We start from the raw sequence: 24,500 nt of genomic DNA on the forward strand, positions 1-24,500 counted from the left end.
CTTGGACCATTTTTCACTCGACTTTTTTTTCATAACTATAGCTATACTTTTTTTCTTTTACTATTTTACTATGTTATTATTATTATTTTACTATGTTAATATTTTACTATTTTACTATGTTATTATTATTATTATTATTATTTTACTATGTAAATATCTTACTATTTTACCATTTCACTATTTTACTATGTTACTATTCTACTATTTTACAATTTTATTATTTTATTATTTTACTATTTTACTGTTTTACTATTTTACTATTTTACTAGTGTACTAGTGTACTATTTTACTATTTTACTTTTTTTCTATTTTACCATTTTACTATTTATTATTTAACTATTTTACAAATTGACTATTTTACTATTTTACTCTTTAACTATTTTACTGTTTTACTATTTTACAGATTGACTATTTTACTATTTTATTATTTTACTAGTTCAATATTCTACAATTTTAGTATTTTACTTTTTACTATTTTACTAATTTTATCATTTATTATTTTACTATTTTACTATTCTACTATTCTACTATTTGACTATTTTACTATTAACTATTTTACTATTTTACTAATTGACTATTTTACTAGTTTACTATTTTACAGTTTTATTATTGTACTATTTTGCTATTTTACTATTTTACTATTTTACTATTTTACTATTTTACTATTTTACTATTTTACTATTTTACTATTTTACTATTTTACTATTTTACTATTTTACTATTTTACTATTTTACTATTTTACTATTTTACTATTTTACTATTTTACTATTTTACTATTTTACTATTTTACTATTTTACTATTTTACTATTTTACTATTTTACTATTTTACTATTTTACTATTTTACTATTTTACTATTTTACTATTTTACTATTTTACTATTTTACTATTTTACTATTTTAATACTTTTCTATTTTACTGTTTAACTATTTTACTATTTTTCTATTTTACTTTTTACTATTTTACTAATTTAATAATTCAATAATTTACTAATTAACTATTTTTCTATTTTACTATTTTTCTATTCTACTATTTTACTATTTAACTATTTTGTTATTTTACTATTTTACTAATTTAATAATTTACTATTTAACTATTTTTCTATTCTACTATTTTTCTATTTTACTATTTTACTAATTTAATAATTCAATAATTTACTGATTTACTATTTTACTATTTTTCTACTCTGCTATTTATTATTTAACTCTTTTACTATTTTACTACTTTACAAATTTACTATTTTACTATTTTTCTATTCTACTATTTTACTATTTTACTCTTTTACTATTTTACTGTTTTACTATTTTACAGATTGACTATTTTACTATTTTATTATTTTACTAGTTCAATATTCTACAATTTTAGTATTTTACTTTTTACTATTTTACTAATTTTATCATTTATTATTTTACTATTTTACTATTCTACTATTCTACTATTTTACTATTTTACTATTAACTATTTTACTATTTTACTAATTGATTATTTTACTAGTTTACTATTTTACAGTTTTATTATTGTACTATTTTGCTATTTTACTATTTTACTATTTTACTATTTTACTATTTTACTATTTTACTATTTTACTATTTTACTATTTTACTATTTTACTATTTTACTATTTTACTATTTTACTATTTTACTATTTTACTATTTTACTATTTTACTATTTTACTATTTTACTATTTTACTATTTTACTATTTTACTATTTTACTATTTTACTATTTTACTATTTTACTATTTTACTATTTTACTATTTTACTATTTTACTATTTTACTATTTTACTATTTTACTATTTTACTATTTTACTATTTTACTATTTTACTATTTTACTATTTTACTATTTTACTAGTTTACTATTTTACTATTTTACTATTTTACTATTTTACTATTTTACTATTTTACTATTTTACTATTTTACTATTTTACTATTTTACTATTTTACTATTTTACTATTTTACTATTTTACTATTTTACTATTTTACTATTTTACTATTTTACTATTTTACTATTTTACTATTTTACTATTTTACTATTTTACTATTTTACTATTTTACTATTTTACTATTTTAATACTTTTCTATTTTACTGTTTAACTATTTTACTATTTTTCTATTTTACTTTTTACTATTTTACTAATTTAATAATTCAATAATTTACTAATTAACTATTTTTCTATTTTACTATTTTTCTATTCTACTATTTTACTATTTTACTATTTTACTATTTTACTATTTTACTATTTTACTATTTTACTATTTTACTATTTTACTATTTTAATACTTTTCTATTTTACTGTTTAACTATTTTACTATTTTTCTATTTTACTTTTTACTATTTTACTAATTTAATAATTCAATAATTTACTAATTAACTATTTTTCTATTTTACTATTTTTCTATTCTACTATTTTACTATTTAACTATTTTGTTATTTTACTATTTTACTAATTTAATAATTTACTATTTAACTATTTTTTTATTCTACTATTTTTCTATTTTACTATTTTACTAATTTAATAATTCAATAATTTACTGATTTACTATTTTACTATTTTTCTACTCTGCTATTTATTATTTAACTATTTTACTATTTTACTACTTTACAAATTTACTATTTTACTATTTTTCTATTCTACTATTTTACTATTTTACTATTTTACTATTTTACTATTTTACTATTTTACTATTTTACTATTTTACTATTTTACTATTTTACTATTTTAATACTTTTCTATTTTACTGTTTAACTATTTTACTATTTTTCTATTTTACTTTTTACTATTTTACTAATTTAATAATTCAATAATTTACTAATTAACTATTTTTCTATTTTACTATTTTTCTATTCTACTATTTTACTATTTAACTATTTTGTTATTTTACTATTTTACTAATTTAATAATTTACTATTTAACTATTTTTTTATTCTACTATTTTTCTATTTTACTATTTTACTAATTTAATAATTCAATAATTTACTGATTTACTATTTTACTATTTTTCTACTCTGCTATTTATTATTTAACTATTTTACTATTTTACTACTTTACAAATTTACTATTTTACTATTTTTCTATTCTACTATTTTACTATTTTACTATTTTACTATTTTACTATTTTATTATTTTACTATTTTACTATTCTAAGGCTTTACTATTTTACCATTTTATCGTATTACTATTTTCTGTTTTATCCGATTCGATTCCTTCCAAGCAGCCTGTCTGGGTTCGTTTCTCAACTCGGCACAGTATGAAAAAGGAAACAAGAAAAACACAGTTTTTTACGTTTTGCCTTTAACTCGTCAGTGCTTTGTTCCCTAAACGCAAAATTAGGTTAACCACTAAATGACTTTTAAAAATTCACCTATGGATAGATTGTTTTTATGTCATCTTTTTGATATTCAGTTTTCCTTTGCTCTTTTCTCTTATTGCTCTTTATGGTTTTTTACTATTTTACTACTTAACTATTTTACTATTATATTATAATAGAGTTTACTATTTTACTATTATATTATTTCTCAGTTTTATTGTTTTATAATTCTAGTATTTCACTATTTTTTGCCTTTCTCATATAGAAAGGCTATGCAATCGCTGTGAAAACCGGCTTTTTGAAACGAGGCCCGGAGAGCCGAGTGTCATATACCATTCGACTCAGTTCGTCGAGTACGCAAAATGTATGTATGTGTGTGTATGTATGTATGTAACATTTTTTAGCACTCACTTTTCTCGGAGATGGTTGAACCGATATTTGCAAACAAATGAAAGCTCTTGCAACCTCACACAAAGTTCCTGAGTTTTATTTTGATCCGACTTCCGGTTCCGAAGTTACAAGGTGATTAGTGCCAAAAGTCTTATTTAAAATTGCGTCCTTACTTTTCTCAGAGATGGCGTGACCGATTTTAACGAACTTAAATTGAAATGAAAGGTCTCATGGTCCCATATAAAACTACCATATTTCATACGGATCTGACTTCCGGCTCCGGAATTATATTGTGAAGTGTGTTTAAAATTGGATACCGTCATTTGAAGCGGCGAAACAAAACACGTAAAGAAATTCTTAACTTGCCTCGAAACTATTCCAATCGGCCAGCCATTGTTAATAGACAACCAAACAACCCAATTCTGGCTATACTGGCTCTCGTTTTCTGATTCCGGAAGCACCGGAAATAAAAAGTAAAATAATTTCTAAACTAAACTATTCCAATCGGTAGTCATTGTCAGTAGACGGCCAAACATTAATTTGGCTTTCCTTGTTCTTGGGTTTTGCAAGAATGACCGAAGATTTTAGCCATAGACTCAAAAATGGAAGTCACTTCTCATGACCGAACTTCCGAACTACCGGTTCCCAGATTCCGGTTTCAGAAGTACCTCTTTACGTTTCCTCAAAGAAAATTATTTTGAATACACTGAAGTCTTTTTTATGCGAGTTTACGTACCGCGTAAAAAAACCGCATAACCGAAAATTCGCATAAAAAAAACCGCATAACTCTGAAACTTCGCATAAAAAAACCGCAGAAGGAAAACCGCATAACTCTGAAAATTCGCATAAAAAAACCGAATAACTCTGAAACTTTGCATAAAAACAACCCGCATAACTCAGAAAATTCGCATAAAAAAGTCACATAGAAAAGTCGCATAAAAACCGCATAAAAAGAGACCGCATAAAAAAGACCTCAGTGTAATATCACACATTCATATATGAGAATATGTGAGATATGAGAAAGGCATCATTACACCACTAGGTGGATTATAACAGGTTTTTATTTTATTTTTCAATTTTTTGCCATTCTACTTTTATACTATTCTACTATTTTACTGTGTTACTTTTTTCTCGTGCTATTTCACTGTTTTACAATTGTATTTATTTTAGTTTTCTTTTTCATCTAATTTACTTTTGAAATAGTTTTCTATTTTATTATTTTACTTTTTAAATTTTTGCTACTTAACTATATTATTATTGTAATGTTTTATTATTGTACTATAGTATTTACTATTTAATTATTATACTATTTTTTTATTTTATTTTTTCAAGTTTTCACTATATTGCTTTCATACTGTTCTACTATTTTATTATTCTACTGTTTTAATTGTTTTTTTCTCTTTTACTACTTATTTTTCTTTCTTAACCAAATTAAAGACTGTCCCAGAAAATATGGACACAACCAAAAACCGCTACCATTTTGCAATGGTTCAAAATCTGTCAATTTTTATGGCTGCATCCTGTTGTTTACACTCTTCTCTAACCACTTGGGCAGTTGTTTATTCGTTTTCATTATTTTGTTTCGAAATTCGTAGACTTTCAGCAGAACAACGTCGAAAAATTTTGTACAAATGGTGCACAGAACGCGGACTGTCACTGAGAAAGATAGCAAAAATGGAAGGAGTAAGTGAAGGAGTAAGTAGACGAGTGAGTGTGTAAGCATACATACCTACATATATAAGGTTCGTAAAAGGAGGTTTGGGTGTATCGAATAAAATTTGAATATCTAACACTTGTGAATTATTTACATCGAAATCAAAGTGAGTCCAGACTTTCTGGGACAGTGTTTATTTTTGAGCTATTTTTCTATTCTAGTATATTATTATTCTACTATTTTACTAGTTCAGCATTTCACTATTGTAATATTTTACCATTATACTGTAAAATTCTTCACTATTTTACTGTGTAATTTTGGTTCTCTTTTACTATTTCACTATTTTTAGTTTGTTTTTTTCTTTTCTAACAAAATTATAAATTTTCGGATACGTGTGATGAATTACTCCAATGTTGAAATCTCTATGATGAAAACGAAAAAAAATCCTTCACCATTCACTATTTATTCTCCACTATTGATTTTTTTTTCTTAAGATGCCTAAAAATATTTTTTTACGTTTCGTCTTTGACTCGCCAGTGCAGAACAGTTTTTGTTGAACGGTAATGCCACCTAACTGTTCAATATTTTTGGTTTGCACCGATGTGCAATGTCTATTGACGATTTATATGCATTAATTTCAGAATCTTTAATCCTCGATAACCTGAATCACAGTTCCCGGCATCTTAAACCACTCCCATTCAATACTCCAGCGCACGGAGCCTCGGAAAATTTTTCTCAAGTTCAATGACCCTAGCCATCAAAGCATCAATCGTTTCCTCATAGCACTCTTTGATTGCCGATCTTCTAGCAATCCGTGCCCTGCTGAAAGCAGGAAAACCACCCACCATCAATCATAAACAGTTCCCAGCAACACACCGAAAAGAAGGTTAATTATAGGAAAAAATTACAGAACAAAAAAAAACGAAAGAGTAGAAGCTCCTTACCCCCAAGTCCAGATAGGTCGTGTAGATGGGATACGGAAGGGCAATGACCATCCCGGCTAGCCAGGAGGCACAGCTGCAGACAAACGCCGGTAGTCGGGCTTTCAGCGGATCCGTCAGCCATCGCTTCCGGTCCCAGGCGATCAGCAGGTGGGAAATCATGGCAACGTGCAGCGGAATGTCCTGGAAATAGAAATGTGAAAAAAAAAAACGTGAATGGATAGCAATCGAATTATTGTTAATTGAGTTTCGCTTTGTTGGTCGTCGTCGTCGTCGTCGTCCTGCGTGTCCCCAATTGGGGAGTCGTCGACAGAGTGAAGAAAAAAAGCGTGTTGGCGATTCGGATGCTGCTTCGTCCTCTGGACCTCTCCTCCAAGTGAACAACGTGAGACACCGTCCCCAGAGGTAGGATCGATCGACAACAACGGAAAAGGTATCGAGCAAAGCAATTTATTTATTCGGTTGAAGGGTCCTCTATATTCGTAGTGCTGAGTGACCAACAAAAGAACTTTTTTTTTGCAATTTCAAATCACGCAGAATTTATGTCTGATCGAATTGTGTTCCTTTTTCCTGCTCCTTTGAAGTTAAAAACTTTTGACAGCTCTTTTTCATAATTCCAACGCTCGGACGGCTCAAAATTAAAAGCTCACATCTCAGATTCCCTGTTTCTGCTTCAGCAAATAAACTCAATCCGAGCTTGGAAAAACCCCCGCTTATCATCGTCTCTGGAATATTGTATTGCGGAATTGTGTGTTTGCAAAATTAATCTGACGGCAACCTGATGGACAAATCGACTTAACTTTTCCAGCCTATAGAAGAATTTTTTTATTTACACAATCTCGAGCGAACACAAAAAAACACCCACATCCATTTGTCTGTGGCCGAACGAAGGCATTTGCAGACTCTGGACACTACGATGACGCCCACCCTCGAATAGTCAATCTGCATTCACCATTCGGTCGCATCGATTCTAATGGACCGCCTTCGATTTCTGCTTACGGTTCTGATTCTAATTCCCACCGGTGAAGTTAATCCGACTCCGGTTTGCTACGGTGATGCCAGGGATCACTATCTTCAACCAGGGAAGAACCACCACCAGCAAACCGAACATTCTCCATTTCCACCGGATAAATGCCGCTGTGAGTGATTCTCTGGATATATTTATATAATTCATGGTTGGTTCTTATCGCTTTCGCTTCTGCTGGCAGTGGCCAAAGAGATGGAACAGGAGATTCACGTTTTACGCACTTTGATGGACAAATGCGACCGATGTCTGGCGGAAACGACGACTCTAACCGGGGAGGGCGGTGACGGTCGGAGGCGGTGTTCCGAAGGGCCGTGCTTCGGGTGAGTACCGTTGTGATTTGCGACGACCAGCCTGCACTTAAGTTAAGATCTCTCAAGATTAATTCAATTAGGCCATTTTAATTAATCTTTATCACCGGAGTGTACCCACCACAGCCACAGAGTGCCGTGTTTTGCCAGGGCTTGTTGCCTTGATACGACAGTAGAGATAATGATTGAAAAATCAATACAGATTGTGAAGTAAATTTTAGCTCTAATGACTCCTACGACAGAATGGAGTGGTTAATGAAGTTCCTGTCCGAGAAACGCGTCTTACATTTTTTTTACATAAAAGCATGTTTAACAGCAACTGCTTCTCAATACAAAAATTGTATTGACTGAAACTAGAATTGGAAACTACGAACCAGCCCGTATTTTGCATTGGCATTTTGAACGGATTTTCTTTAAAAAAAACCGTGAAACTATGAACACGGCGAGACAGAATAAAATCCACTGACTGAATGGTAATTCCTCTCCGAAGACAATTTTCTATGTTTGACAAAAAATAAAGGTTGAAAACCATTTCCAAGTACCTGAAAACTGATAAATAAAATAAATCATTTGTCTGGTTTCTAAGCTCTACCCTCAGGAAGGCTACCGCAACGGGAACCGAAACGTCAGAAACGTAATTTCTTTCAAAAAATTCTTTTCAAAACAGTTTTGAGAATGTACTGGATATATGAGAATGTAATGGATATATTAATTAAATTAAAGTTTCTAAGATTATTGTCGCTTTATTTTCTAGTATTAATAATAGAGATCAGAATGATTCTGTTGGGAATAATAGACAATTTGTAATTTAAAGAAATGTATCATTTGGATAGATACAATCTATTAGTATAAAAGATAAGAGGTTTTATGCCTGCTGGAGAGAGAGTTAAAAATTTGATAATGGCTTAGCTCCAATGGACTTTTCTTTGCTCCAAATTCACAAATAAATAAACAAATAAACTTGGAGTTTGAGAACCTAATATTAACAGTATCTATTCTGCACGTTTCAAAGAGTTCCCAATTTCAAAATGTTCTAGTCTCTCTAAAAATATTCGCTGTGTTGCTCACAATTTAAATTATTTCAATTTTGAACATTGATTTATCTTTAAATTGCTCGTTGATTTTCGATTTTCGAGTTCTTCAATACCAAATTCTAGACATGTTTTTCATTTTTGAACTATCAATTTTTGGTTTGCTTTGCAATTTCATTATTCATTTCCCATTTTCAATTTTAAATAATCCCAGTTTTGTTTTTTGTTTTCCATTAGTATTTTTCAATGTCCCATTATTCGTGTTTCCATTTGTATTTTCCACCTTCCAACTTATTTTCAATTTTGGAATAGTTTCTGTTCTTAAGTTTTCTGTTCCCTATTTTCCGTTTTCTATTTCATCGTATTCCATCTTCTGTTTTCATTTTCCGTATATATTTTCCAGTTTTCAATTTTTTCCTTGTTATGAGTTTAATTTTCGCTTCTGTGTGTTTCATTTTCATATTTTCTATGGTTCATCCTTCATTTCGATTTTTTTTTTGGTTTAAATTTGGTTTTTGTAATAAGATTTTGGGATTCAGAAGCTCGAATTAAGATTTAAGAATTTAGATTTTGTTATTTTAAATAAATAATTTAATTTTTGAAATTTTATTTTGGATTTTTTTATCTTCTCATGTTTTCTGTTTTCTATTTTCTATTCTCGATTCTCTATTCCTTCATAAATCTTTTTTTTGTCATTTTCCGTTTTTCCTTTTCGTTTTTCTTACTCTGTTTGCCACTTCTTATATTCGATTTTCTTCACTTTGATCTTTTGTTTTGTTTTTTTTTTCAAATTTTCTTTGCTATGAATTTATTATTCCCTTTTCTATATCTAATTTTCAATTTTCTATGATTCATGCCCCGATTTTGGAATAGTTTCCATTCTTAAGTTTTCTGTTCCCTATTTTCCATTTTCTATTTTATCATATTCCATCTTCTGTTTTCATTTTCCGTTTCAGTTTTCCAATTTTTATTTTAAATTTTCTTCATTTCGTTATTATGTTTTTTTTTTCGATTTTTCTCGTTATGAGTTCAATTTTCGCTTTTGTATGTACACTGAGGTCTTTTTTTATGCGGTCTTTTTTTATGCGGTTTTTTTTACGCGACTTTTTTATGCGAATTTTCAGAGTTATGCGGTTTTTTATGCGAAGTTTCAGAGTTATGCGGTTTACCCTTCTGCGGTCCTTTTTTATGCGAAGTTTCAGAGTTATGCGGTTTTTTTTATGCAAAGTTTCATAGTTATGCGGTTTTTTTTATGCGAATTTTCAAAGTTATGCGGTTTTTTTATGCGGTACGTAAATTTGCATAAAAAAGACTTCAGTGTATCATTTTCATTTTTTCTATGGTTCATCCTTCATTTTGAACTTTTTTTCGGTTTAAATTTTATTATTTTGATTGTTACCGAAATTAAGCCTCAAATCGGTTTTTGTAATAAGATTTTGGGATTCAGAAGCTCGAATTAAGATTTAAGAATTTAGATTTTGTTATTTTAAATAAATATTTTAATTTTTGAAATTTTATTTTGGATTTTTTTATCTTCTCATGTTTTCTGTTTTCTATTTTCTATTCTCGATTCTCTATTCCTTCATAAATCTATTTTTTTGTCATTTTCCGTTTTTCCATTTCGTTTTTCTTACTCTGTTTGCCACTTCTTATATTCCATTTTCTTCACTCTGATCTTTTGTTTTGTTTTTTTTTTTCAAATTTTCTTTGCTATGAATTTGTTATTCCCTTTTCTATATCTAATTTTCAATTTTCTATGATTCATGCTCCGATTTTGGAATAGTTTCCATTCTTAAGTTTTCTGTTCCCTATTTTCCATTTTCTATTTTATCATATTCCATCTTCTGTTTTCATTTTCCGTTTCAGTTTTCCAATTTTTATTTTAAATTTTCTTAATTTCGTTATTATGTTTTTTTTTTCGATTTTTCTCGTTATGAGTTCAATTTTCGCTTTTGTATGTACACTGAGGTCTTTTTTTATGCGGTCTTTTTTTATGCGGTTTTTTTTTTACGCAACTTTTTTTATGCGAATTTTCAGAGTTATGTGGTTTTTTTATGCAAAGTTTCAGAGTTATGCGGTTTACCCTTCTGCGGTCCTTTTTTATGCGAAGTTTCAGAGTTATGCGGTTTTTTTTATGCAAAGTTTCATAGTTATGCGGTTTTTTTATGCGAATTTTCAAAGTTATGCGGTTTTTTTATGCGGTACGTAAATTTGCATAAAAAAGACTTCAGTGTATCATTTTCATTTTTTCTATGGTTCATCCTTCATTTTGAACTTTTTTTCGGTTTAAATTTTATTATTTTGATTGTTACCGAAATTAAGCCTCAAATCGGTTTTTGTAATAAGATTTTGGGATTCAGAAGCTCGAATTAAGAATTCAGAATTTGTTATTTTAAGTAAATATTTTGATTTTTGAAATTTTATTTTGGACTATTTTTTATCTTCCCATGTTTTCTGTTTTCTATTTTCCATTCTCGATTCTCTACTAATCTACTCTCTACGATTCTAATCATTTTTTTGTTGCCATTTTTCGTTTTTCCTTTCCGTTTTTCTTACTCTGTTTGCCACTTCTTATTTCCAATTTCCTTAATTTTGTTCTTTTGTTTTGTTTTTTTTTGTCGTTTCTCTTTGCGCTGTGAATTTATTATTCTCTTTTGTATATTTTATTTTCAATTTTTTTATGATTCATCCTCCGATTTTGGAATTATTTTGGAATAGTTTCTATTCTTAAGTTTTCTGTTCCCTATTTTCCAATTTCTATTTTATCATATTCCATCTTCTGTTTTCATTTTCCGTTTATTTTTTTTCAGTTTTCCACTTTTTAATGCGAATATTCTCCATTTCGTTATAATGTTTTTTTCGATTTTCCTTGTTATGAGTTTAATTTTCGCTTCTGTGTGTTTCATTTTCATATTTTCTATAGTTCATCCTTCATTTTGAACTTTGTTTTTCGATTTATATTTTATTATTTCGATTGTTATCGAGATTTAGCCTCAAATTGGTTTTTGTAATAAGATTGTGGGATTCAGAAGCTCGGATTAAGATTTAAGAATTCAGAATTTGTTATTTCATATAAATATTTTAATTTTTGAAATTTTATTTTGGATTATTTTTTATCTTTTCATGTTTTCTTTTTTTTCTATTTTCCATTCTCGATTCTATATTCTTTCAATAATTATTTTTTTGTTTTCATTTTCCGTTTTCCCTTTTTGTTTTTCCTGCTCTGTTTGCCACTTCTTATATCCAATTTTCTTAATTTTGTTTTGTTTTTTTTTTTTCGATTTACCTTGCTATGAATTTATTATTCTCTTTTTATATTCCATTTTCAACTTTTCATGGTTTATCTTGCCTTTTTTTTAGTTTCGTTTAAAATTTTTCTTGTTTTGATTAAAAATTTGTTTTGAAGATGAGATTTTTGGATTTAAAGTCGCATATTTGGGATGGATTAATCGAAACAGAGATTCGAATTTCTGATATTTAATTTGTAATGTTTTTCTTCTATTTTATATTGTATTGTTATTTTTTGCAGTTTTCTTTTTCTTGTTTGCTCTTAGTAAAAAATTACCATAAGCTTTTTTACAATTGAGATTTGAGCTAGAATTTTAGTTATTGAATTGACTCGAATTTGAATTCTTTGTTTGAAATAAGTTTTGAAATTTTAAACATATACTTATTTTAGTAGGAAAATACTGTTTTGAGGAATTGATTTTATTTTTTCTATTCACTTGGTAACTATTTTCTCTTTCATTTAATTTGTATTTTTCATTCCTGTTATTATATATTTTTCTTTTGTTCATTTTACAATTTCTGTTTCGCTTCCCTTTTGTCTATTCCGATTTCATTTCTATTCTCTGTATTCCGTATTTTCTATTCCCTCATTTACATCTTGGAAATTCGGTCTCTGTCATTTGACGAGAAATTTTGAAAATTTCGGTTGTTGAGAAATTGAGACTTTGTTTTTTGGAGGTAGCAAGAAAATACTAAATTTTGAATTTATACATGAGTTAAAATTTTTTAACCTGTGACTTAGTTTGAATTTTGACTCATAGTTTGAATTTTTGAATTTCGAACCTCCTTCTTATTCAAAATGTTTGAACTCAAAGCTTGAAATGATGGTTTTGCCATTTTGATCGTAAAAGTCAACCAAAGTACAAATACGCCACCAACCTTTATTCCTGGATTATTTCGACGAGTAGGGATCCCAAAAAGATTCATTTAATGACGGTCAAAGCCCAAATGAAACACCAAAACTTACCAACTCACAAAAGAAAACAAAGAAAGCTTTACGCTAACGAAATCAACATAATTTTGTATCACATTCTACGTGTTTTCAGACAAACGCCCTGCATCGAAACGAGTGACGGCAAAACCGTCTGTGGACCGTGTCCGGTGGGATTCGACGGAAATGGCACACACTGTCACGCCAGAACGGGTTCAACCGGCCATTGCTGAATGCCACGGATAGTAGCGAAGCCCAGCATTGCCGCATACGCACCGGTTCGGAATTTGATTAGCCTTGGTTTACAGGAGACGCACACGCACACACTCACATACACATGTTTACAGAGAAGGAAAAATTTACATTTTAATCAAACCTTTTGCACTTCGGTACCGGAACACAAATACCCAAAGGAGTGCCTGTCGGCGGATGACGCTTGTTGATGAATCTATGGTTATTTTTTTCTGCGAAAGTTCCCTACTTTCTCCACGTTGTCTGCGAAATAAAGTTCACATTTTGTAAGCTCACGTTTTTTCGTGCTTTCAATTGAAAATAGTGTAATTTGAGCAAGCTGCAGAGAAAGGTTTTTGGATGTAAACACTGAGAATTGGTAAATGATTATTGAATCAGCCTTCCAAGAATTCATTAAAATCATAACCAAAATATGAATGTGCCCCATTAACATATTCATCCCACATACCGAAGCCAAATGTGATTCGCCGAATCTTCAGCCATACAAAAGCGACCAATTATTTGCTCAATTTGCTACTCCAGAATTACCCTCAACAACGTTCGCAAGCTTTTCCGATCATTCCAAATGGTTGTTGTAATAATGAATAAATAAATTTGCTGCTCGACAGGTGATGATTTTTCCCAGTAAAAATTTATGAATAAATACCTAATTTAGTCACAGAGAAACAGTTTCAGTTCGACGAGATCGTGCTCAATCGAAACGAAGCTCATTTGGAATTGCGAAGAGATGGCATGTTTCGCATGCTTCTTCCCCTTCCAACACTGGCCCAACTGCTTCAAGCGATGGAAGCAAAGTTTTTTTTTTGGATTTTGTTCCTGTCGAACTTTGATACCCCACTGTTTCGTCCCATATTTCGTCCTTTCCGTTCGGTGTTCATTTTAGTTTTGCAAATATATACTGTTCGACATTCCTCGCAACGAACAGAAACAGGATCGCAATTTCAGTTTTTGCGATGCGATGAAGTGTTCTTCTCTCAACCTAGGAACCACTTTAGCTTTCGAATCTCCGAAACATGGGATGCCCTGTTTGACATGGTTCAATATTGAGTTATATCTTATCGTTTTAGATTCATTCGAACTCTAACACTTTCCTTTTGCATGGTGCCTGGTACAGACCGCAAAGAAACACTATTCAAATTTGCAATCTAGAGCAAATGACAAGTTTCTAAGGAATGACGAATCAAATCCCGTCCCACTGAGTTCCCGAAAAGTTCACCGAGAAAAGGAACATTTCTATTGGATTTCAACTCAATAACTTCTCGGGCATCTCCTCACACGAGCTATCTTGGGGTATGGAAACAGATTTTAATCCGAGAGAAAGAGAGAGAGTCAGATCGAGTGAATAAAGTGGATGGGGAAGTAATTGGAACCCGCCGTTGTCAGGCTTCAATCGCTCCAAAAATGCACAGGAAAAATCGCGTTTGAGACGACAATCCCAGAAAAACCAATGTCTTGTCCGTTTCGACCCATTAAGCTTCCCTATCGAAACTAACTCGGGCCGGTTTCAGTGAATCTTGGTTTCGTCAATAGGTACCAATCGACGCCGATCGTCCTGTCCGATTCGTTAAAAATTTTATGTCCGGAATTATCACAGAAATTTTCACAAATGGTAATTTTTGAGCAGTTTTATCGGACAATCTTTCGAGTTTTTTTGACAGTTCTTCAAGCAGTTTTATTCGAGTAGTTTATACGAGTAGTGTACTCAAGTATTTTACGTCAAGTAGTTTCCACAAAATAATTTTGCTGTCGAAATTTAACGTCAGAAAGACATAGTCATAGTTCAAAAATTTACGTCGTTTATTTGATGTCAGAAATTTTCACGCTAGATACATTTTCGTCAGAAATTTTACATGTTAAATTTTTACGTCAAAAATGTTCACATAGAAATTTTAAGGCAGTTTTTTTTTGCAAAAAAAATTCGTACTGTTTTTTAAAGTAGTTTTGTTCAAGTAGTTCATGTAAGCAGTTTATTCGAGTAATTTTTTTCGAAAAGCTTTTCGAGTAGTTCTTTTTATTTGAAATTCTCATTCTCACATGATAGTTTTTTGCAAAAATTTGACTTTAGAAATTTATTGTGAGAAATTTCTGGGTCAGAAATTTCAGGTCCACAATTTGGACCTCATTTATTTAATGTAAGAATCTAGCATAAGAAATTTTTATCGTCAAAAATTTTTCGTCATAAATTCTACATCAACAGAACTTTGAGCTACCCCGTTTGGTATAACGCCATTTAACCTCACAGTTTTTTGGCCAAAAGCTATTTGTCATAATGATCTGCAAAGTTCGTTTGACATAACAGATCTACATGCTTCTGAATACATTTTTTTTCTAATTTACTGTGATATTGAAAGGTCTAATGCAGCTACGTCGTATCCATTTTAGATGACTCGTTTTGACTTAACTGAACGTTAGCCTCTAGCTTTGGGTAATCCGGACAAACGCCCGCAGCTAGATAGAGGTGATTTATGCGGGGGCCTTCGGACGTCTCGAATCATCTATGACGAACAGAATATTGTGCTAGCTGGGAGTGAGTTGCTTATATATAAGTCAAACGGGCCGCTCCCATTTATTTTATATCTGAAATTTTCACGTAAGAAAAAACGTCGAAGATTTACGTCGCAAATCTTTACATAAGGAATTTTACATAATAATTGAACGTAAAAAAATTACGTCCGAAATTTTTCGTTACAAACTTACAAACCATATTTTGCCGGTCAGAAATCTATGTCATTCATTTCTAGGTCAGAATATTCACTTCAGTTATTTGTACATCATTTATTTTATACTACCAGTAACTTTTACGTCCGAAATTTTTACTTCAGAAATTTTCACGCTAATAACTTTTATGTCAAAAATTTTATCTCCTAAATTTTTACGTTAGAAATTTTCACATCAGATATTATTTCATTAATAAATTTACGTCCGAAATTGTCACAAAAATTTTAAAGGCATGAAATTTTTTAGGTCAGAAATCTGTTGTCACTAATTTCTAGGTTAGAAATTTAACATCAGTTATTTGTGTGTTATTTATTTTATTCCAGAAACTTTTACGAAAGAAATTTTTACTTCAGAAATTTTCAGGCTAATCATTTTTGCGCCAGAAATTTTATCTCTTGAATTTTTGCGTTAGAAATTTTCACGTCAGAAATTATTTCATTAATAAATTTACGTCCGAAATTCTCACAGAAATTTTTACGGCATGACAATTTTTTTTAAATTTATTATTATATTCTAGGTCAGAAATTTTACTACATCATTTATTTTATACCAGTAACTTTTACGTCAGAAATTTTTACTTCAGAAATTTTCACGCTAATAACTTTTATGTCAAAAATTTTATTTCTTAAATTTTTACGTTAGAAATTTCTACATCAGATATTATTTCATTAATAAATTAACGTCCGAAATTTTTACAGAAATTTTAAAGGCATGAAAAATTTTAGGACAGAAATCTGTTGTCATTAATTTCTAGATCAGAAATTCAACATCATTGTGTGTCATTTATTTTATTCCAGAAACTTTTACGACAGAGATTTTTACTTCGGAAATTTTCAAACTAATAATTTTTATGTCAGAAATTTTATCTCTTAAATTTTTACATTAGAATTTTTTTCTTCAGAAATTTTTTCATTAATAAATTTACGTCCGAAACTCTCACAGAAATTTTTACGGCATGACAATTTTTTTTTTTTTAATTTATTGTTATTATATTCTAGGTCAGAAATTTTACTTCAGTTATTTGTACATAATTTATTTTATACCAGTAACTTTTACGATAGAAATTTTTACTTCAGAAATTTTCAGGCTAGTAATTTTTAAGCCAGAAATTTTATCTCTTAAATTATTGCGTTAGAAATTTTCACATCAGAAATTATTTTATTAATAAATTTACGACCGAAATTCGCACAGAAATTTTTCAGGCATGACAATTTTATTTTTTGTTAAGCTATTGTCATTAATTTATAGGTCAGAAATTCAACATCAGTTATTTGTGTGTCTTTTATTTTATACTAGTAACTTTTACGTCAGAAATTTTTACTTCAAAAATTTTACACGTTAATAACTTTTATATCAAAAATTTTATCTTAAATTTTTACGTTAGAAATTTTCACATCAGATATTATTTCATTAATAAATTTACGTCCGAAATTCTCACAGAAATTTTGAAGAAAACTTTCTGAAAAGTTTCCAGAAAGGACGAGAGTTTGTGTTATTGAACATATCTATTTTTTTACGCCTTCGACTCATCAGAGCATTAACCGTTGAGGGTGAACTACTAACACCACCTACGAAGTTTCGTTCTTCCAGCACTTCAGTAAAGACGTCTGTCCAAAAAGTTGTTTTTTTTTTTTGCAAATAGCATCAACGTTTGCTTAGCGGCTTATGTGGAGCTGTTAGGTGGCATTAGCAGTTCAATAGAAAACGGCTAATGCACTGATCAGTCGAAAACGAAACGTAAAAAATAGAGAACATATTTTCTCTTTTCGGAATAAACTCTGACAAGATCGAAAATTTTTCCCGTCCAAACATTCTGATTCCATTTGATTTCAGCATCAACCAACGCTTCATCCCCAGTTCGTTCCCGCCCACTGGGTTTTGCGTACCAAAACCTATAATCTTTAAAAATAATTGCATGTGAGAAACTTTCTACGTTCTGATTGAGCTTCTTCGTAGTCCCAAGTCACCCATTAACCTTCAGGAAACAATTTACCCCTGATCTCGAAACAGTTTATCACATTACTCTGAACGTGCGTGTGTGTGTGTGTGTGTGTTTAATCGACAAGAAACAATTAAAAACAACCACCCGAGAAGGGAGTAGAATTTCTTCCTGACTTTCAGCTAACGTGTAAAAAGGACGTGATTCCAGAATCGACCGATTGGAAACGGGTTCGGATGTGAGCATCAATTTCCCGTCTGTTCGTGACGGCTGTTGCTGCTGCTGCTGCTGCTATTGAGAAAGAAGCCGTCATGTCAGGGTTGACAAACGAGTGACAGCTAGTGCGTGGCGCCCGGTACTGTGTTGTCCGTAATGTGGTTGAAGTAATTAAAATTAATTAATTTCTCTCGCAGTAAGAGACCCACGTTGGTTCGTCACCGCACCGACAGCTGGTTTGAACTTGAACCGTGCCAAGGCAACGGAAGGACAACGAAGGATGGGAGTCGGTGCGAGGTTTTAAAGGGACTCAGATGTGGCACTTGTTTGCAAGCTTGAATGGACCGAATGAATGCAGACATTCTTCTGATTCCATTGCGTGGGTTGGGGGGTGGGTGCTTCGTGGACGACGAGGCGTACGAACAACACAACACACAACACATACAAAGTGAATGGTGATTCCTGAGCTGTATTACACATGTCCTGTGGGCTCGTTGTGGGTGCGGAACGAGATAAGAGAGCTTCTGTTCAGACTCGAGCTGAATCTGCAAAAAATGTTACTGTTGTTAAACCTGCGCTACAAATTTGCATTCAGAACGACCGACCGACCGACCGACATATTTCGGTTTTTTTTTCTGTGTTGTTGTTGTTGAACCGCCGGGGCCTGTGACCGCACGGATAGAAGAAAAAAAACTACATACGATGCATGATTCGCTGCCAAGCTCATTATCGGACCCATCGAATTGAGAATGGGAAGCGAACTCGACTAGGGCCACGAAAGGCCACTCAGGGACAACAAGCTGAAGGACTCCGAATCGGTTTGTCACCGGTGACAGGGAGGAGGGAGGGCAGAGCAGACCCACCAGCAAGTGATACCTAGTCATACCAGGAGTGCCGAATATCGCAAACGAACCGAGATACTTGACAAGCTCGTTGGCCAAATTGGATTTGGTGTTGTGTCGCACTGTCGTATCAAATTATTTACTTGGTTGGACGAGCGGGTGTTTTTTTTTTTTGGTGACACTGGTGAGCGTCCCGGGAAAACTGAAACGACACGTCCGCCGGAACCTACGTCAAAGTTCGGCTCGGTGCATCGTGCGGGTGCTTCTGGGAGTCGCAGATTAATTGAGTTCACATACGGTAGGCTAGTTTCGTTGTCCGTTTTCGGTGGCAGCGAAATCAATTTGGATTGTTTTGTTTTAAATTCCTCTCAAGATTTTACTACGACCAAAGAGTTACAACGAGAAAAAATTTTGATATCAATATTCTTAGAATTGCATGAAACGACGAGATCTAGTTTCATAACGAATTTTTTTTTTTAAATCCACTTTCTGGAACAAAGATAAATTTTGAGATGTTCAAAATTGGAAAAACATTTTTTGATGATTTATTATCTTTAGTTGGTTTGACGTAAAGTCGCCATAACTAAGTTCAGTTTTTGCAATGACTGAGTGGAAACATGTATTGGTGAATCCAAATGAATGAAAAACTTAACAGAAAAGATGATTTTTTGAAAAACGATACGCTCAGAGACAGGACTCGAACCTGCGTTCTTATGCATTCCATGCATACGCGCTACCATTCCGCCACCCTGAACCATTTAATAGACACAGCTCCAAAACACGGTTAGGCATGATAGAACGTACATCGAACATGGTCTACACCAAGGGTTCCCAAACTATTTTGGGTCATGGACCCCTTTACTTAAATTAACTTAGGCCTCAGACCCCCATCAACAAATTCCTTTGAAAATTCAATTTCTTGTTTTTTTAAATATTGATGTAAAATACTTTCCAATGAAACAATAGGGGTTGATTTCTAGACCTCGTCGACCCCCATAATCAGTTTTCGTTTACGACGACCCCCGCAAAAAGAATATCGACCCCAAGGGGTCTATATCGACCACTTTGGGAACCCCTGGTCTACACCCTGGCCGTCACCCGACCGCACAGTGCACTATGGTCCGGAACGGCGCTCCTCATTTAGATTGAAATCTCAGTGGCGTCTCGTCCTCATGTGCACCTGCACAACCGGTTAAATTGAAAAAAAACTTCATCCCCATTCACATTCAATCTCCATTTAATCGATGAAACCAGGTCATATGGTATCGAATATACATCTCTTTTCTGTATTTCGATGGAGTCGGATTATTCGGATCGAAAGTGAAAATTTTGTAATTCGATCGAATGATATTTCGTATGGAAAACTTGAACTCGATCGATAAGAATGAAAAGTTTTGCACTCGATCGAAATAAACTGATTCGAATGAAATACAGAATCGAAGTGATAAAATAATGAGCAATTTTGTCCATAATTCGCACAAATTCATCCTAAGCTGTTCAATGGCCGCCGAACGATCTTATCATTTCCGTAGCCAATGCGTTGCGCTCTGAACTCGAGAAATTTGTCTTATACATCGAAATTGCTTGTATTCACACACATCTCATATACATCCAACTAAAAATATCAATTATCACTTGTCGCTGTGTTAGTGTATTTTCCGTGCACATGAGTTACTTCACAGATTCAAGAAGAGAAGGAAATAATTAGACCAGCTCTGAGATTTGTTGTTCTCTCTGTCACGTTTGGCTCTGTGAGAACTTGCTTGCACAACTCCACGAGAGGTTTCAGTGGCTTATGCTTATGGCAGTTCAAAACAAATTGCTGTCTCAGTTGCAACATTGAAACGATTTTATTAATGAAGTTATTGCAAGATTTTCTCGACGTGCAGAGCGCTAAATTCTTCTTTTTTATTGATAATACGAAATAACTTTAATAAGAATTCCCATCCGAAACTATATCGTTATTTCATTGTATTGGAAAACAAGCAAATCTTCATTCCTCAATCTTTAGTTTTCACTTACAATCAACTGTTGCATCTGATATTATACCGCATAAGTAGTGCACTAGTAAATTTTGTCACGAGACGCCACTGTGAAATCTGATATCTAACTTTCTTAATTGAACTCAAAAATGATTTTGTTGTACAATAAAGTTTCAGGAAATTTTTTTTGAGCTACTTTGTTGAAAAAAAGCACCTCTCTAGCTCTACATTTGATCGAGTTACATCAATTTTCCCGAGTAAAAGTAGTGTGGCTCCTGAAAAATCACATTTTTTGTTCTAACTTTTTTGTGAAACGTTCTACGGAAAGGTTGTCTTCAGAAGAGTTGTTGAACTAATCATCACGCATAATTTTGCTCACCAAGATGAAAAAGCTTGGGCGACGCCCAATGAGTTTTGGTTCGAATAAATACATTCTACTCATTTTAACAAACTAATGATTTTCTTGGATTTCAGGGAGTGCTTTGACTTACAAAAAATCTATTTACGGCTATAGTTTTTGTGTGCCTCATTTCTCGAAAGGACAAAAAGTTATGTACAGAAAACTGATTGTAAGTGATTTCAAACGAAATTGCTTCATATATCCGAAACTTTCTGCGTTAGACCTATAGCTTCTTCGGCAAAGTTTTTTCTCGTTAGAAGTTCTAAAACTTTGTAGAAGACATCGTTTTTCTATCTCTTCAGGGAAAAAAGTTGTTGAAATGAACTTTTATCGTAGTAGGCTTTGCACATTTTTTATTGTGATCAAATCACGAGGTATATTTTTGTGAATGAGTTCTCCAAAGGAACTATGTATATCGGATCAACGGTTTAGCAGCTAGAGAATTAAGTTCACGTTTTTCGTCGATTCAAACCACTGTGGACCGGTACCATACATCCAAACATCTTCTCTGTTCATCAAACACCAGTCTTCTCGCTCTATACCTATTTTCCGCTCAAGCACTGAATAGGAGAGTGTATTTATAATCGCTTGTCACCTCCACTGGTGCCACTGGTTGCTGGCTGGATATCGTCAGCGACAGACCCTATGAAGGTTGTATTGATAGTCTGTACTGGTGATAACACAAAACCTTAACGTTTCATCTAATTTTAAGACATTTGGCATCAAAAACAAATTTTCGATTTCGGAAATTTTAAAATACCAATATTTTTCGATGTTGGGAATCTCAAGTTCCAGAGTCGAATTTAAACAAAAAATTAGAGATGACACAAGATCTCAACATTTCAAACAATTCCAAGGCGTTTGGTATGCAATTTTTTTTTCCGATTTTTGAAATCTCTAAATTTTGATGATTTCTACAAAAAACAAATTTTTCGAGATGAAACTAAACCTCGACGTTTTATTCTACTCTGAAACTTTTGTCATATACCATTCGACTCAGCTCGACAAACAAATGTTTGTGTGTGTATGAGACAAATAATGCCACCTGATTTTCTCGGAGATGGCTGCACCGATTTTCACAAACTCAGATTCATATAAAAGATCTTACAGTCCCATAGATCGCTATTGAGTTTTGTCTTGATCCGACTTCCGGTTCCGGAACTAGAAGGAAATATGCGAAAATTCATGAGTAAATGCGCACTCAATTTTCTCGGAAATTTCTTAACCGATTTTTACAAACTAAGAAGCAAATGAAAGGTCTTGAAATTTTTTAAAAAAAAGTCCCCGAAAAGTTGATCCAGATCCAAATTCCGGATGCGGTATTACAGTGTGATTAGTAAAAATTTTCAATTTCGAGAGTATTTTTTCACAAGCAATGGCGAAATGAGGTGCACATTTTTATAAAACTTGCTGCTAAATTCATCTAGTTGGCAGATCTTGTTAGTTAGAGAATATATGAAACTATTTTAGGACTGCTAGTCCTCGATTTCCGTTTTCGAAAGCACCGATAATAGTGAAGAAAAGCTCCAAAAACGGAACTCGCGTCGATTTCTCAGCAACGGTTAAACCGATTTTCACAATTCATGATTCAAATTGAAACTCTTATTGTCCTAAAATATGCTGTGCAATTTCATCCAGATCCGACTTCCGGTTCCGAAATTATAGTGTCAAAACATTCACATCATAATTGAAAATGACGATGCAAAACTGGTACGCGTCGGTACGTGCGGCTTTGCTCCGTTTGCAGCGTGCTTTGTTCAATTTCGTATAGTGTGCAGGGTTGCCACATAGAAAATTTTTATTTGCAGGTGAAAAATGTCAATTTGTAATACTTTTATTCAACTTGTACATACTTGTTAGTGTTATTAAAAGATCGATCATGATAACAATACTTTTCTATAAAAGTACACTTATTGCCTTTCTGATATGAAAAGTTTATGCAATCACTTGAGAAAATGGAGTTGTGAAAATTGTCCCAGAGGACTAAGTGTTCTATATCATTCGACACAGTTCATCAAGCTGAACAATGTCTGTGTGTGTATATGTATGTGTCAAATAATGTCGCTCGTGAAATTAAAAAATCTCATAGTCTAATTGGTTGCTATTGAATTTCATTATGCTTTCGTAGAGTAAATCACGATGCGAAAAATGGTAAAATTCATCTGGATTTGGCTCAAAACTGATTCAATTTGTAGGCTATATCAGTTACTCACTAAACGAACCGACTTCGGCTATACTGGTTCCCAGTTCCCGGTTCCAGAAGTATCGGAAATAGTGGTCAAAAACTCTAAAACGAGACTCACTCAATTTTCTCAGAGATGATTTGATCGATTCCCACAAACAGGCTCAAATAAAAGTTTCCTATAGTCTCATAGGTAGCTGTTTAATTCCATCCGAATCCGACTTCCGATTCCAGAACTATAGGGTAAATTGTATGAGCATGAACTTAGCGAGGCACCCCTCACCGATGATAACGCAAATAGGTGAATAATTTGTTGCTAATTTGTTGCTAATTAGTTACGGTAATTTTGAATTTGTTGCTCATTTTTTTTATTTTTTTGAATACTTCGCTAAGTTCATATGAAGTTAGCGAAGCCCCCCTCTAATATATGCTTTAAAACAAATCGAAGCCCAGTGAATAATTTGTTACTAATTTGTTGCTAATTAGTTACGGTAATTTTGAATTTGTTGCTCAATTTTTTTTTAATTTTTTTGAGTACTTCGCTAAGTTCATATGAAGTTAGCGAAGTCCCCCTCCAATATATGCTTCAAAACAAATCGAAGCCCAGTGAATAATTTGTTGCTAATATGTTGCTAATTAGTTACGGTAATTTTGAATTTGTTGCTCTTTTTTTTTTTAATTTTTTTGAGTACTTCGCTAAGTTCATATGAAGTTAGCAAAGCCCCCCTCTAATATATGCTTCAAAACAAATCGAAGCCCAGTGAATAATTTGTTACTAATTTGTTGCTAATTAGTTACGGTAATTTTGAATTTGTTGCTCAATTTTTTTTTAATTTTTTTGAGTACTTCGCTAAGTTTATATGAAGTTAGCGAAGCCCCATTCCAATATATGCTTCAAAACAAATCGAAGCCCAGTGAATAATTTGTTGCTAATTAGTTATGGTAATTTTGAATTTGTTGCTCAATTTTTTTCTTATTTTTTTTAGTACTTCGCTAAATTCATATGAAGTTAGCGAAGCCTCCCTTCCAAATATGCTTCGAAACAAATCGAAGCCTAGTGAATAATTTGTTTGTCATATGTTGCTA

At 31.9% G+C, this 24,500-nt stretch overlaps 2 protein-coding genes across 4 annotated transcripts in view; one reads left to right on the forward strand and one right to left on the reverse strand.

The window, feature by feature from the left end:
* Nucleotides 1–24,500, reverse strand: part of LOC131426540 (uncharacterized) — a 174,406-nt gene that overhangs the window by 108,078 nt on the left and 41,828 nt on the right. For all 3 annotated transcript variants that reach the window (XM_058589355.1, XM_058589353.1, XM_058589354.1), the window contains one exon: nt 6,302–6,481. In XM_058589355.1, the coding sequence (XP_058445338.1) occupies nt 6,302–6,481 (180 nt within the window). The remainder of the gene's footprint in view (nt 1–6,301; nt 6,482–24,500) is intronic.
* On the forward strand, nt 7,253–13,408 carry LOC131426541 (cartilage oligomeric matrix protein-like). The gene is made up of 3 exons (XM_058589356.1): nt 7,253–7,437; nt 7,507–7,645; nt 12,999–13,408. The coding sequence occupies exons 1-3, from the start codon at nt 7,272–7,274 to the stop codon at nt 13,114–13,116; spliced, it is 423 nt and encodes a 140-aa protein (XP_058445339.1). The 5' UTR covers nt 7,253–7,271; the 3' UTR covers nt 13,117–13,408.

Source organism: Malaya genurostris, chromosome 1 (genome assembly GCF_030247185.1).
Source record: "Malaya genurostris strain Urasoe2022 chromosome 1, Malgen_1.1, whole genome shotgun sequence".
In the NCBI taxonomy this organism is placed as follows: domain Eukaryota; kingdom Metazoa; phylum Arthropoda; class Insecta; order Diptera; family Culicidae; genus Malaya; species Malaya genurostris.

Excerpts from the sequence above, each read along its gene's own strand:
- LOC131426541 (XM_058589356.1), top strand. The coding sequence starts at position 7,272 with ATGGACCGCCTTCGATTTCTGCTTACGGTTCTGATTCTAATTCCCACC. Across the intron at positions 7,438-7,506 it reads TCCACCGGATAAATGCCGCT|TGGCCAAAGAGATGGAACAG; the intron begins GTGAGTGATTCT and ends TTCTGCTGGCAG. Across the intron at positions 7,646-12,998 it reads TCCGAAGGGCCGTGCTTCGG|ACAAACGCCCTGCATCGAAA; the intron begins GTGAGTACCGTT and ends ACGTGTTTTCAG.